The 12592-nt window shown below is 36.5% G+C and overlaps 1 protein-coding gene across 3 annotated transcripts in view; it reads left to right on the forward strand.

Moving 5' to 3' along the window:
• AGBL1 (AGBL carboxypeptidase 1) overlaps positions 1 to 12592 on the forward strand; it is a 359716-nt gene that overhangs the window by 191558 nt on the left and 155566 nt on the right. For all 3 annotated transcript variants that reach the window (XM_072402703.1, XM_072402702.1, XM_072402704.1), the window contains 3 exons: positions 1699 to 1828; positions 7989 to 8120; positions 9912 to 10088. In XM_072402703.1, coding sequence (XP_072258804.1) covers positions 1699 to 1828; positions 7989 to 8120; positions 9912 to 10088 — 439 coding nt within the window. The remainder of the gene's footprint in view (positions 1 to 1698; positions 1829 to 7988; positions 8121 to 9911; positions 10089 to 12592) is intronic.

The raw sequence follows: 12592 nt of genomic DNA on the forward strand, positions 1-12592 counted from the left end.
ATTATAATATAATACATAAATATAAATAATAATTTAAAACAATAATGAAATAATAGACAACAATGTAATCTAAAAATAAAATAAAAAACGTACTTTTATTTTTATTTCATGTTGTGTGGTGTTTTTGTACTGTTAAAACCATTTAAAAGCAGATTACATTGTAATCTGCTTTTAAATTTCCCTCCCTGACACACCCCCATACATCACCAATCACATCACTGGAAGATGACTCATCCTCCGGAGTGATGTGAGGGGGGGATTTCCCTGCGTGCCTCACACAGACAGAGACGATGGACGCTGGAAGCTGCTGTGGCTGGCATCTCTGGAGAGATGCACAGCACAATGCAGGATTTCTGCATTGTGCTTTACATCTCACTGCAGATGCCAGCAGCAATAGCAAATCTTTTATTGCTGCAAGAGGAGCTGCGGACAATCCTTTCCGTTGTAATCCACTATCCAATACAATGTATGACAATCGGATTGCAATATAACATTTGTTTACATTTAACCACCTGGTGAGAAAAACTCGAGGTTAACGATAATTGCAAAAGTTTTTACCCCGAACATGCTCGGGCTTTACGGCCAGGTGGTTAATAATGCAGTGTCTAATAGATTATACAGAACAAGAAAGTAAGTACACACACTTGTCCTCAAGAGCTTAAAATGTAAAGGGATACATAGGAAACGAGAGGTTATGGAATAAGTAAGCAATTTGGAAATAGTGAGTTTCTGAGCAAGATTATGAAAAAAGCAGAGCATGATCAGTGGCTGAAGGGTATGGCCAAGACTAGAACGTATGCTTGCATGGAAAGGTGAGATTGAGGGGGCTTGTTTCTAGGGTTGTAAAGTGTCTAATGTGTTTTAGAAGAGAGTTCCAGAAGTGGGGAGAGGGTGCTCATGAGAAGGCTTCTATCTGAAATGTTAGGAGGGTTTTCTAGTGGAGGAGAAAAGAAACATTATAGAACATGCACTAGAATCTAAGTGGTGTCATACATAAGAAAGGGATAGATACAAGACATGTATTTAAGATTAAATATTAACAATAGTTGTACATGTAGAAGTTGGAAACAATATGGTATCCACCAAAGGCAAAGAGTTTAGGGTAACTGCACCGAGTGTTATGTTTGAGAACACTCCGATGAGTTGATACTTGTAACCTGGCATGTAGATGTTCAGTCCCTCATTGCAAACCACATTCTGTGCTAACCAATACATGAAGCCTAAAAATGCAGTCTACTTAGCCCTCACCTCCTACCTGCTGAAAGGAGTGTAATACTTTATTATTTGCAGATAGTGCAGGGGATTGGGAAGAAGTTATCCATTCATTGTGTAATTGCTAATACTAAATAAGGATCTATACAACTTTTGTTAATAAATTAGTAACATTAACAGAATGTTACTGATTTAAAATTGTATAAACATGGTATAACTTCCAGTGTGCATCTCAAAGCTTCATTTTTATTGTTTGTGTTGGAGTGAACTTGAGTATACCTTTATATATTGGAGATGGATTTTCTGTATTTATGTAATATTTGTTTACAATGCTCGCATAGGTTTAGTCTTGACAATGTTCACTACAAAGTGTATTAAATATTTAGGTCGCCAACAAAAACTGAGATATGTCAGACACTGATTGCATTTATACCTATATTTCTTTAAGTGTGCTGAAATTTTTATTTTCCTTTTTGTTTTTTTCAGCCACAGATGCTCCCTTAATGGTGAAGATTTGAACAGACATTGGCGCTACCCAAAGTACAATCTACAGCCCACTATTTACCACGTGAAGGGATTGCTATACTACCTGAACAGCATTCGTAAAACACCTCTGGTGAGTCACATAAGCCAATGGGCCTGATTTATTAAAGCTCTCCAAGGCTGGAGAGGATCCACTTTCATCAGTGAAGCTGGATGATCCATAAAATCTTGAATAGATCTAGTCCAGGATTGGAAACATTTGTTAACAAATAGCAAATCACTTCCGTTCCAGGTTTGCTGGATCACCCAGGTTCACTGATGAAAGTGTATCCTCTCCAGCCTTAGAGAGCTTTAATAAATCAGGCCCAATGTGATTATTCCCTCAATCTACCTTGTCTTTAACATGCATTATACAGGATCATTTATTCTGTAACCATACTAATGAAGACATTGTGCTAAGAATTTGCAAACAATAACATCTTTTTTTCTTTTTTATATATGTGCAGATTTCTTTAGTATACAAAAATCATACAGTTATTAAATCATGTTTTCCTGTGTTGATGTATAATTTTCTGTAGGTTAAACAAATCTACATGAAAATATTTTGGGTAATCAAAAAGTAATGATTTATCAATTTTCTAATTCCATTATCTCTAATGAAAATTATGTTTGGCAAGCATTTAGGTATTAAATATTACTTAATGGATAAGTGTGCTTTTGGCCCACATCCTAGTTTACGCATTGCTCCCACTTGCTGCAGTACACAGTACATTAGTAGTGATATAAAGACCTCTTCCTGGGACAAAAAGGAGTGAAATTGGCATCATCCAGCAAAAAGTGGTGATAGCTTGATACACATGGCACAGGGCTTGTGTAAATCCATTATTTGAGGAATCAGACACAAGTCCCAGCCACATAAATATCAAGACATCACTCTAAAGTTCTATTGTAGCTTTTAATAAAGCAAAGCTTTGAGAACAGACTTTTATGTCACTTCAGCTCACTACTAACATACTAGAAATAAAGAAAATTAATGCTCAAAATTAAATTAAAAAACATACAAACACTCCTATCAAATACAAATGACATCCAAATAAAATGTGAGTAAATAATTCCAAATCAGCAAACCATAAAATCCTTTTAAATCCTTTGAATGCCGTACTAAACATTGTAGAACATTGGAGCACTATATAAAAATAAATTAGTGTGCTGAATGTGGTATCCTGCAGCTATGTCAGGTGACTCATACTACAGAAACAGCTTATAAATACTCCAAAACTTCAAACTGATGCAATGTTCTTGATTTACCAAAACTCAGACATTTGGAGTACTTGCCACCTAGTGAAATCAGACAGATTGTCTGATCCTTTCCCACAATATTAAAAAAAAAGGCTGTTTTACATTTGATCTGTCTGGTTTTAGTTGCTGTCTGTATGGTTTTACGTTATGGCCATCAGGACATGAATTTGAGGAAATCGCCTTAGGGAAATGAAATCATTCAACTTTATAAAACTGGCTCAAACCAAAACTCCAAAAATGTGAACTCTTTTAAGAAAAAAAAATCTACATTAACAGAATTTTCACAAATCAGGCATCACACTGCACCTACATATATATAGAAACTAGTCCAAAGTCCAATATTTGCTATTGGGTCGCCAAATCCAAATTCAAATCAATCTCAAAGTTTTGAAACACCACCTACAGTAGCATTATATCGTCTTTGTATGTTGTTTTACTGGCCTTGGTTTTTGGTTAAAATGAGCACACAAGAAGTTTTTGGTCATTTTGGCAGCACATGCAGATGCCTGGTGTTTGTCTACCCTCAACTGCAGTAATTGCAGTTTGCATGGATAACAGAAAAGTGATCTGCATGTGCAAAATATAATTTTAGTGTGTAGAGTAACTGCAGTTTGCAAACTTTGCTGGTTTTGTGCTTAAGGAATATTCTAGCAGAATTTATCAGAAGCCTCACCATTCGCAGAAAAAAAAATTATTGAATTCTCAACATAAAAGAATCTTCTTGGGATACCACTCATACCTCAGCATTGAAGTTTTTACAAGAACCTCATGACTGTGGCAAGCCATAGCCGTGCAGATGCGCCTTACAAACTTGCACTTCCCCTTTTTCCAATCTCCCACCCCCACCCCCTTAAATACCCCCACATCCAAATCCCCCACCAATGAATTACCATTTTAAGCATTGCTTAAATGGCCCGTAGGCCTTTTATTTACAGAAATATAACCAAATTTAACTTAATATCCAATAAAATATAAATAACAATATAAATAACAATATAACAATAAAACAGTATAAATAAACGCATACATAGAATAACCAATATAACTTAATAACACCATAATAAAAGAATAAGTACCAAATAAACAATAACACATCCTAACCATATTGCCTTCCCAACTTTCTTACTGGTTGCAGGTCCTCGAAGGCCACCACTTAACACCTTTTGGGGTCTGCACCTTAAAGACATTTGCTCCCAGCCGCCCATACTCCCAGCTCGGGAACGAATATATCCTTTTCTTGTGCAGACCCTCCCCAAAACACTTTACCAAACCATTAACTCAAACCAGGGATTCCATACCAAAGATGGAACCCTAACCAAAATTTTGCCACCAGCACACTCCCCCCGAGGACCTCAACCGCCCTCCCTACTAGCCCAACCAGCAATCAAAAACCCAAACTGCCAACCACATAAGCACAAAAAAGGGGAGGGAGGGTGGGAAAAACTTTTTCTGCAGACTGTCTCGCTCTGAAAGGGGGGATCCCTCCTCCTCCTGCCCATTTTAACTACTCTTGTCCCTCCCTAAACCTCCTCCCCCTCCTTCCCCCCTCCCTTTCCTCTCACTCACTCTAGTCCAAAACTTTTAACCCTATGCTATCTGCCCCCTGACTGCCCAGTCATGACAGCCTTCCCCTATGCTCCTTCCTCACTCATAACAGGCCTCACTAGATGTCTCAAACATACATTGGAAGGACAATTTGAAAAACAGCAAGGGTACTACATGAACCAATTAAAATGAATATATGGTAAAAATTCATGTTTCAACTCTTATTAAACCCAGTTGAAGGATACTTTCAACATTATAAGTATAGTACTGTATGAATGGTTAATAAAGTCTAAGGTCATCTTTAGACATGTTGATAACTATAGATGACAATTATATGAATTATTATATGGTCTACAATTGTGCAGTTAGCCACTCAGGGGCATACAGCAAACTGCACCATAAGTCAATGTATTGCATACATTAGCCTTAATTTGCGGTGCTAGTGTTATTCCTCCAACCAAAAAGAAACCAGGTGGACACAAGCAACACATTGGAGGAACTGTTCTGCAACCCTACTGCAACTCAATTGAAACTGTGTGCACAAACCTCAAATGAGATCAGTTGGGAGTTTGGTTAGGTGTGCTGTAAATATCTGTGGTTTACTGCAACTATAAAAGTAGCCACGCCATGTCAGTGGGGTTTTTCTAGAACAATTAATGAATTGCTGAATTCATTTTTGTACAGTTTTAGCAAATATGTGAACCCAACATGAAGACCTAAAGCAACTGGATATTGCTGAGAGGTATTAATTAATAGAAGAATATCCCAGCAATATACTTCAGCATTACCTATTATCCAGACTTTTCATCTCCCTCTAAGCTATTTATATTAACGCCACAGAACAATCTCAATATATTTTTGTATGAGGAGTGTATATAATATATATAATAATAATAGTGAATACTTAGGGTTTAAGAAAATGTACAACATTTCTCTTGTGCTTAGTAATCTGTAAATGATCAGGCTGTTATGTGTGCTGGTGCAGGAACTCATTTTGACACATAAATACTGAAAAATAAGCAAATAAGATTAACAGTGATATTTTTAAGTGATATTTTTTTGTGCAGGTATACAACAGAATTAAACATGAACTAAAAGCGAAAGTCTTTTGTTCTATTTTGTGAACCCTCCTTTTCATTGCAAAATGTAATTGTATATTTATACTAGAATATTACTTGGAGCAGTGTTTCTCAACCAGACTTCCTTCAGAAGATGCTAGAGGTTGCTTGAGCAATGAAAAATGTGTGATTCTCAGTTCAGTTTACTTACACAAATGGTCTTTTTGGTGTATCTGTATGGGTGACATTCTTCCTAAATGGCCAACAATATACCAGGTATTCATTCTACTGACCACCACACTAATGTACTGTGAGATGAGGATATAGGCAGCTAGACTAAAAAGGAGTCTGTGGGGAACTGGTCTAGTGCAGTGGACAAAAGTGCTTGCTGCTGCATTAGCTAGGGATATGATTTATTCCTTGTTGTATTATCTTCTACTTAAGGGGCCTGATTTAATATCAGAAAATAATAACAATTTAAAAAAAAATAGACTACCATGGGTGAAACTGGGTGATCCAGCAAATTATTTTAGGAAATCTATTTCAGGTTTGATGAATCAGCCAAGATAGTCTATCTTCTCTAGTCTTGTAGAGCTTTAATGACCAATGCCCAACATGTACAATGAACATTTGCAGTGGGGAGGGGAGCTGCCGGCAGGAGTAAAAAATACCCTCCCCTAATACGCTAAAAGTGTTCACATTTTTCACTTGAGATGAGGATTAGGGATGAGCATGCCTCTGGCATTCTCACGAAAATTTCCTTGAACTTCCGTTGAGTCCGCAAAATTATGGCGAACCGATTTCGCGAACCATTGGAAAATCGGGGAAATCATTACGATCCCCGGCAATAGAGGGTAATTAACCTCTAGTGCCCCAGGATCGCAGTGGATTCTCAGGGCTGCATTCAATCTTGCAGCCCTAGGAATCCTCCTGTTTGCGATCCCCGGTCTCCTGAATGGTGAATAGAGGTGAATATACTGTAAACTTTAGCTTGGGAAAGACTGTGGGTAGTTGTGATATTGTTCCCAAGCTGGGTGATAAAGTGGCTGGGAACAGCAACATCATGTTGGAGCAGATCCCAAGTGGTTGTGTGTGCCTTTGAAGACCATCAACCAGGAAACATTTTAGGAAACAGTTGGGTTTGTGTTCTGTTCATTAAAATGTTGCTATTCAGTTTACTTGCTTAGGTTGTTGGGTATTATTCTATTATGTTGTTGTTGATATTGTTAATATTAATAATAATAATAATAATAATAATAATAATATTAATAATAATAATAATAATATTATTTAATGAAAGGCCTGTGGACCCTTTGACCAAAAAGGAGTGATTTGTGTCTTATTTGGGTAAGGTAGGCAGGAAGGTGAGTCTGCGGGACTCTGTTATATCGCAGTAAAGGAGGCACCCACATATTTAGTCATTTGAAATAGTCTTAGTGAAGAAAAAATTTACTTATAAATGATGGTGCATGTCATATCCTTATGGTTCTTTAATAGTAAGCACATTCAGTATATGCATATGTAAACCACACAGTACTTGTTTGATTTTTTCAAACCACATGGTCCTTAAAAATCTAATATAAGCAAAAAAATAATAATTAATAAATACATGTGAAATAATATGTCTCAGATGGTGATTTAAAAAAAAATTACAAGCAGGTTTGCTAAAAAAGTTATTTTCATTTTAAGCCATGACCCATGAGTATATTTAAAAGTTTTTCCGCTTACAATTAAGCTCATGAGAAATGAACTATTCTTGAAGCCTTCATTACTTTATTATTTTTAAGAATCCAAACTGCTGTTAGTTACCTAGGTTCACTTTATTACAGACAAAAACTGCTCTTCACAGTGGTATATGGAGAATTTCCAACCCGGGAAGAGCCCAGATCATCTCGTTTTTAGCTGTCTCTGGAGCATTACTACCCACTCGTTTTTTTGTAGTCAGATTTCCCCTGAAGGTACCCATCACAGGAAGGTTTCTCTGTCTTGGTGGGAACTACATATAGGAGGAAAAATATCTTACAATTTGTAAACCTAGTAAAAATAATATATTTTGTTTCCTATTTAACCTGATATGGTCACTGTAACCTCTGCCAAGGTTTATTGTGCACATAATGTAGATTTCTACTTAGCAGAATTTATAATAAATGGAGCTACACAGTTGCATGTCTGTCATGTGAACCTTAGAGTTCTTGCCTACAGCTAAGAAACCTGTGCCCTTAGGCTGCTGCATATGAAAAGATTTCCAGAGAACATAAAAGCCTAAGGACTCAAAATGAATAAAAAATAAGTTGAATTAAACTGAAAAGAAGAATCTGTTTGAAATGTTCCAAATTGACAATGTTTGAAAATCACATTTGTTAAGTGTTTACATGTTATCTTTGTTTGCAGGTTTTCTGTGATTACCATGGCCATTCTCAAAAGAAGAATGTATTTTTCTATGGATGCAGCATAAAGGAGACCTTGTGGCAAGCAGGATGTGTGGTGGATTCTTCTGTCCTCTTGGAGGATGTTGGCTACAGGGTATGGATGTTCCATTATTATGATAATATTGTAGTCTGCATCCACTGTAAATTAGGAGGAATGAGATTTAACTAAAACTTTTTTACTTAAACAGGAAACTTTAAAGGTTTAAAATTCAACAATGTATGTGTATGAGAAGTTTGGGCAGGCTTCTGTGCTGAGCATGGGGAGAAACTATCACTCTGCCCAAAAGGTAGAGTTTGGGTTTCCTACAACCTGCCACCCAACTCATAACTGTATGACTCGAAGGGCTTGAATTATCAGATCTCTGATCTGACCAGAGAAGATAGACTAACATGGGTGAACCTGGATGGTCTGGCAAACCTGGAATAACTCTAGATCAGGATCGAAAACACTTCCCAAAATATAGCAAATGAGTTTAAGAAATCTTAAGGTTTCTTAGATCAGCTAGATTCTCCCATTATAGTCTATCTTCTCCAATCTTGGAAAGCTTAATTAAATCTGGCCAATATTATCTTCCTGCTTCTGTTATCTTTTCCACAATGTAGTTATCATCCTAATTCTTCCTTGCAACTTGAACTCCATAAGCATAGCCTCTGCACATCTATACATTATATAGATTACATAGATTATACCTTGACAGTACCATGCCACGAGCATTGGAATAATAGCTGTCACCAGTTCACCTGGTTTATTTATTTAAACCAGTGTTTCTTCAGGGAACCCCTGCTAAAATTACTATATCCACAATTCATAATAAATTAGTGTGGTGGTCAATAAGAGGAGGAAGAATGTCTCTTACATCGCAGGCCAGTGGGGAGAATGTCACCCTTACAGATCCTTCTAAAATGGAGTAATTTACAGCAGAAGTCTACAAAGTGTTACTACCTATTGTGTTACCAACCTGTGGTGGGTTCAGCAGCAGCTCTTCTCATTCTGTATTCCTGTTGAGTTTTCTGTATGTTTCTGTTTTTTTAATCCAACAGTCCACATGTTGTCTTTGGCACTAGTGTCTGGTGCTACTTTCATGGTTGGTACTTTCTCTGGCTTTTGTTTTACTCCAGACATCCCCAGGACTCTAGTATACCTTCCCATGGTCAGTTGCACACCATATGATTATCCTATACACCTTTAAATTTGCACTGACATTCAATTAATTTTTAAGTTGAGTAGTCATCAGAACAATGATGCATGTGTATTAATTTTATTAAAAAAGTCTCCCAGTTCTTTCACCAGCTCCAAGTAGTTTTAAAAATAATGTTACCTAGCTGGATATAAGCTTCCTAGTTAACTGTTGTTGTTAATGGCTTCCTTGTTAAGACCAATCTAAATTTTAAATAAATGAGGGAACTGGGAAACCTGTACATGCATAAACTGTTTTCTGCTAAAAGGGGGGTAGAATCACTAAAAGGGCCATTAAGTTTTTAGTCAAGACCAAAGATTGTGTAGCCAACAATTCTGATGAATAAATATCTTGCTACAAATTGTTCTGAATTGCTAGCATTACCAATTGGTAAATAATTGTGTGAACGCCCTGACAGATACTTAGCAGAACTTTTTACAACACGGATCCGGGAAACCTTGCCAGTCAGCTTCTATCAGAGTTCTGCATTTGTCAAATTTTACTGGCTATAAATAAAAAAAAATCCTAGGTCCGAAACATACTATTTGATTTCATAGCATTTTGGTAGGGAAAGCATCTTGACAAACGCAAACCATAAATCTGAAGTTGACCAGGTTGTTTGTAGGTAGTTTATGTAAATACATTCATTATATAGAAACAATTATGCCTTTAGGTAATACTTTCATTTTTCTATATATCTATTTTAGACTTTACCGAAAATTCTGGATAAGATTGCCTCTTCATTTTCAATGGCTAACTGCAGCTTTTTAGTGGAAAAGGCCCGAGACTCAACAGCCCGTGTTGTGGTATGGCGAGAGATCGGTGTTTTAAGAAGCTACACAATGGAGAGCACATACTGTGGATTTAATCAAGGGCCTTACAAGGTATGGTACACATTAATGTTTTAAGATACATTACAATTACAACATTTTGGACTTTGGGCCCTTTGCATAATGCAAAAGAAAAGAAAACAGTATTTTTGTGTTCAGTGGGGAAGGGTTACATGCTGCTGGGAAGGGTAAAAATCAACAATTCACTCGAAGGTTAGGTACAGGGTCAGGTTAAGTGTAAAGGATAAAGTGTTCCCCCTATCCGCATCAATAAAACAAAAAGAAAGCCCCACTCTTACCCCAATCACAAAGGTGGGAAGCTAAGGACAGATCTGGCTGAATGCAATGACAGAAGCACTGTCCATGTGTCACACTTACCTCTTCCCCTCTAAAGTACAGGCATCTCTCTCCTGCGCATGTGGGCAGTTCTAACTCTTGGCGTGCCTTTATTCTCAAGATTTATAAGCTTCATTTAACTCACTGGCCAATCAGGAAAAAGCCTCTTAAACATACTTACATCTATACCAGAAGCAGAATACATAATATATTTTTTGTCATTCACTGTAAAATATAATCATGACACACAATACGATCCACTCTTGGGATATTGATTTGTTTGTTTCCTTTTTATTTGGTGTAAGATACTTTTAACAGTACAATAATGAGGTATTTTTTCATAAGTGTCACTTATTGTTGATCGTCACTGACTTTGACAAGTTTGATGCAGACCAAAATATATTCAAATATATTCAAAACAAATTTTTTCAGCTATCCATAAAAGCAAACCCGTTGTCGAATGGCAGCCAGTGGGATACTGTCAATATGAATACACAGGCAGGGGTTTTATCATTTTTATCATTTACAATAGAATCTACTTGCATCAAAGTAAAGTGCTTGTGTGTGCTGATGTTTATAGCGTTATATTTCTGAAATAGTGAGATGTGTTAAATTTATGATAGATATGACTTCACACTGGGTCAGTCTGCTTCTTGGCTAGTTAATGTATGGCAAATTTTCTTCTTTCTCTTGAATTAGCTTATTTTTTTATATTCTAAAATGTATGAACTTTATTTAGAGTGTCACGACCCATAAAAATTTGATATACAGATAACTTTATTTTAGTAAAAAATTTAAAATACAGCATTTCCGTGATTTTATATTTGGTCAAAGTATACATTGATATACAGAAAATAAACAAAGCATTCGCGAATCAAAACCAATGCAATGTAAAATAAGTAACTAATGCCAAGTGTTGGATGTGATACTCCCTCTAGCTACTTCATATATTAAAACAAAAACACAGTAAATTCAATTTTTCCTAAAGAAAACACAATGATTTTATTATGGCCATAAGCAAAAAGGTTCCTTCCTTTTTAACCTTTCCTGGATAAATAGAATTTATTGCTATAGGCATTGAAAGGACCTTTAGATTAATAAACATTTCTTGGCCAAAAGTCATTGAAACGTAGATGGCCAAACCAAATTAAGCAACATCAATATATTGGGGCTCCAGGGTTTACCAAACATTAGGTTTTCTCAGGTTTTCTCAGATTTTAATATGCTCCTATAGCAAAACTCTTAGTAAAAAAAATAAATAAATAATAACACTTAGCTTTACGTCAACATGCTGTCAATCCCTCTTTGATCCTAGACCAGTAGTTCCTGTGCCACCCTGTCCTCCTTCCTTATTCAGGCACGGGATGGACACCCGGCACTATTATGTTCTTGTTCTTCCTATGCCACCATCTATTTTGCATTGCACAGGCGGGAGATCTAGTGACGCGCCTACTGGAAAATGTAAAAAAATGTGTGGATGTCACTGTGCATAAGTAAGATTAGCATTTTTTTTAAATTGAAGAAAGCTTTAATCTCAGCCATGTGCAGAAGGAGTAGTCCACAGCCCTCACGTATCCCCCAAGGCTCTGGGTTTCCCATTTTTTCTTTATTGCCATGGTGGTAGAGACAGAAGGGGATGGGCCTCCCTTTAAATGTCAAAAAAATTTAAAAAACTATTTTACCCTTATATAAAAGGGATATCCACTCTTTTATATAAAGAAATGTGTCCACTTTAATGTAACCCGGGCAGACTCAACTATGTTAAGATCAGGGCTCTTTTAGGGCCATACCATCTCTTGCAGGGCTTTTTTGTTTTTTTGTCACTAAAGATAGTTTTTGATTACTTCGATTGTATCTTCAAGGTCATTGTCATTTTGTAGAATGAACTAAGAATCAATTAGTTGCCTCTCTCATGATTTTGTATGAGTGATAAGTATCTGTCTGTATTTTGTGCATTAAAGAGACCATTGTACAGAAAATTAGACCCCAACTTGTTACCTCCAATATTAGTTGACCTTCAGTAGCTCATGGATAAAGAAAGACTTTGATTAAATATGGCTAATTTTGATCAAGTAATTAGTGGAGTTGTTTGGGTTTTTTTCTTCCATTCCAAGCTTGCTGGATCACCCAGGTTCTCCCAGAATAGTCCATCTTCTCCAAACTTGAAGAGCTTTAATAAATAATGCCCAGTCTGTTGAAAAGGCTGTAGTATGACATGGAGC

This window comes from Pyxicephalus adspersus, chromosome 2 (genome assembly GCF_032062135.1).
Source record: "Pyxicephalus adspersus chromosome 2, UCB_Pads_2.0, whole genome shotgun sequence".
In the NCBI taxonomy this organism is placed as follows: Eukaryota; Metazoa; Chordata; class Amphibia; order Anura; family Pyxicephalidae; genus Pyxicephalus; species Pyxicephalus adspersus.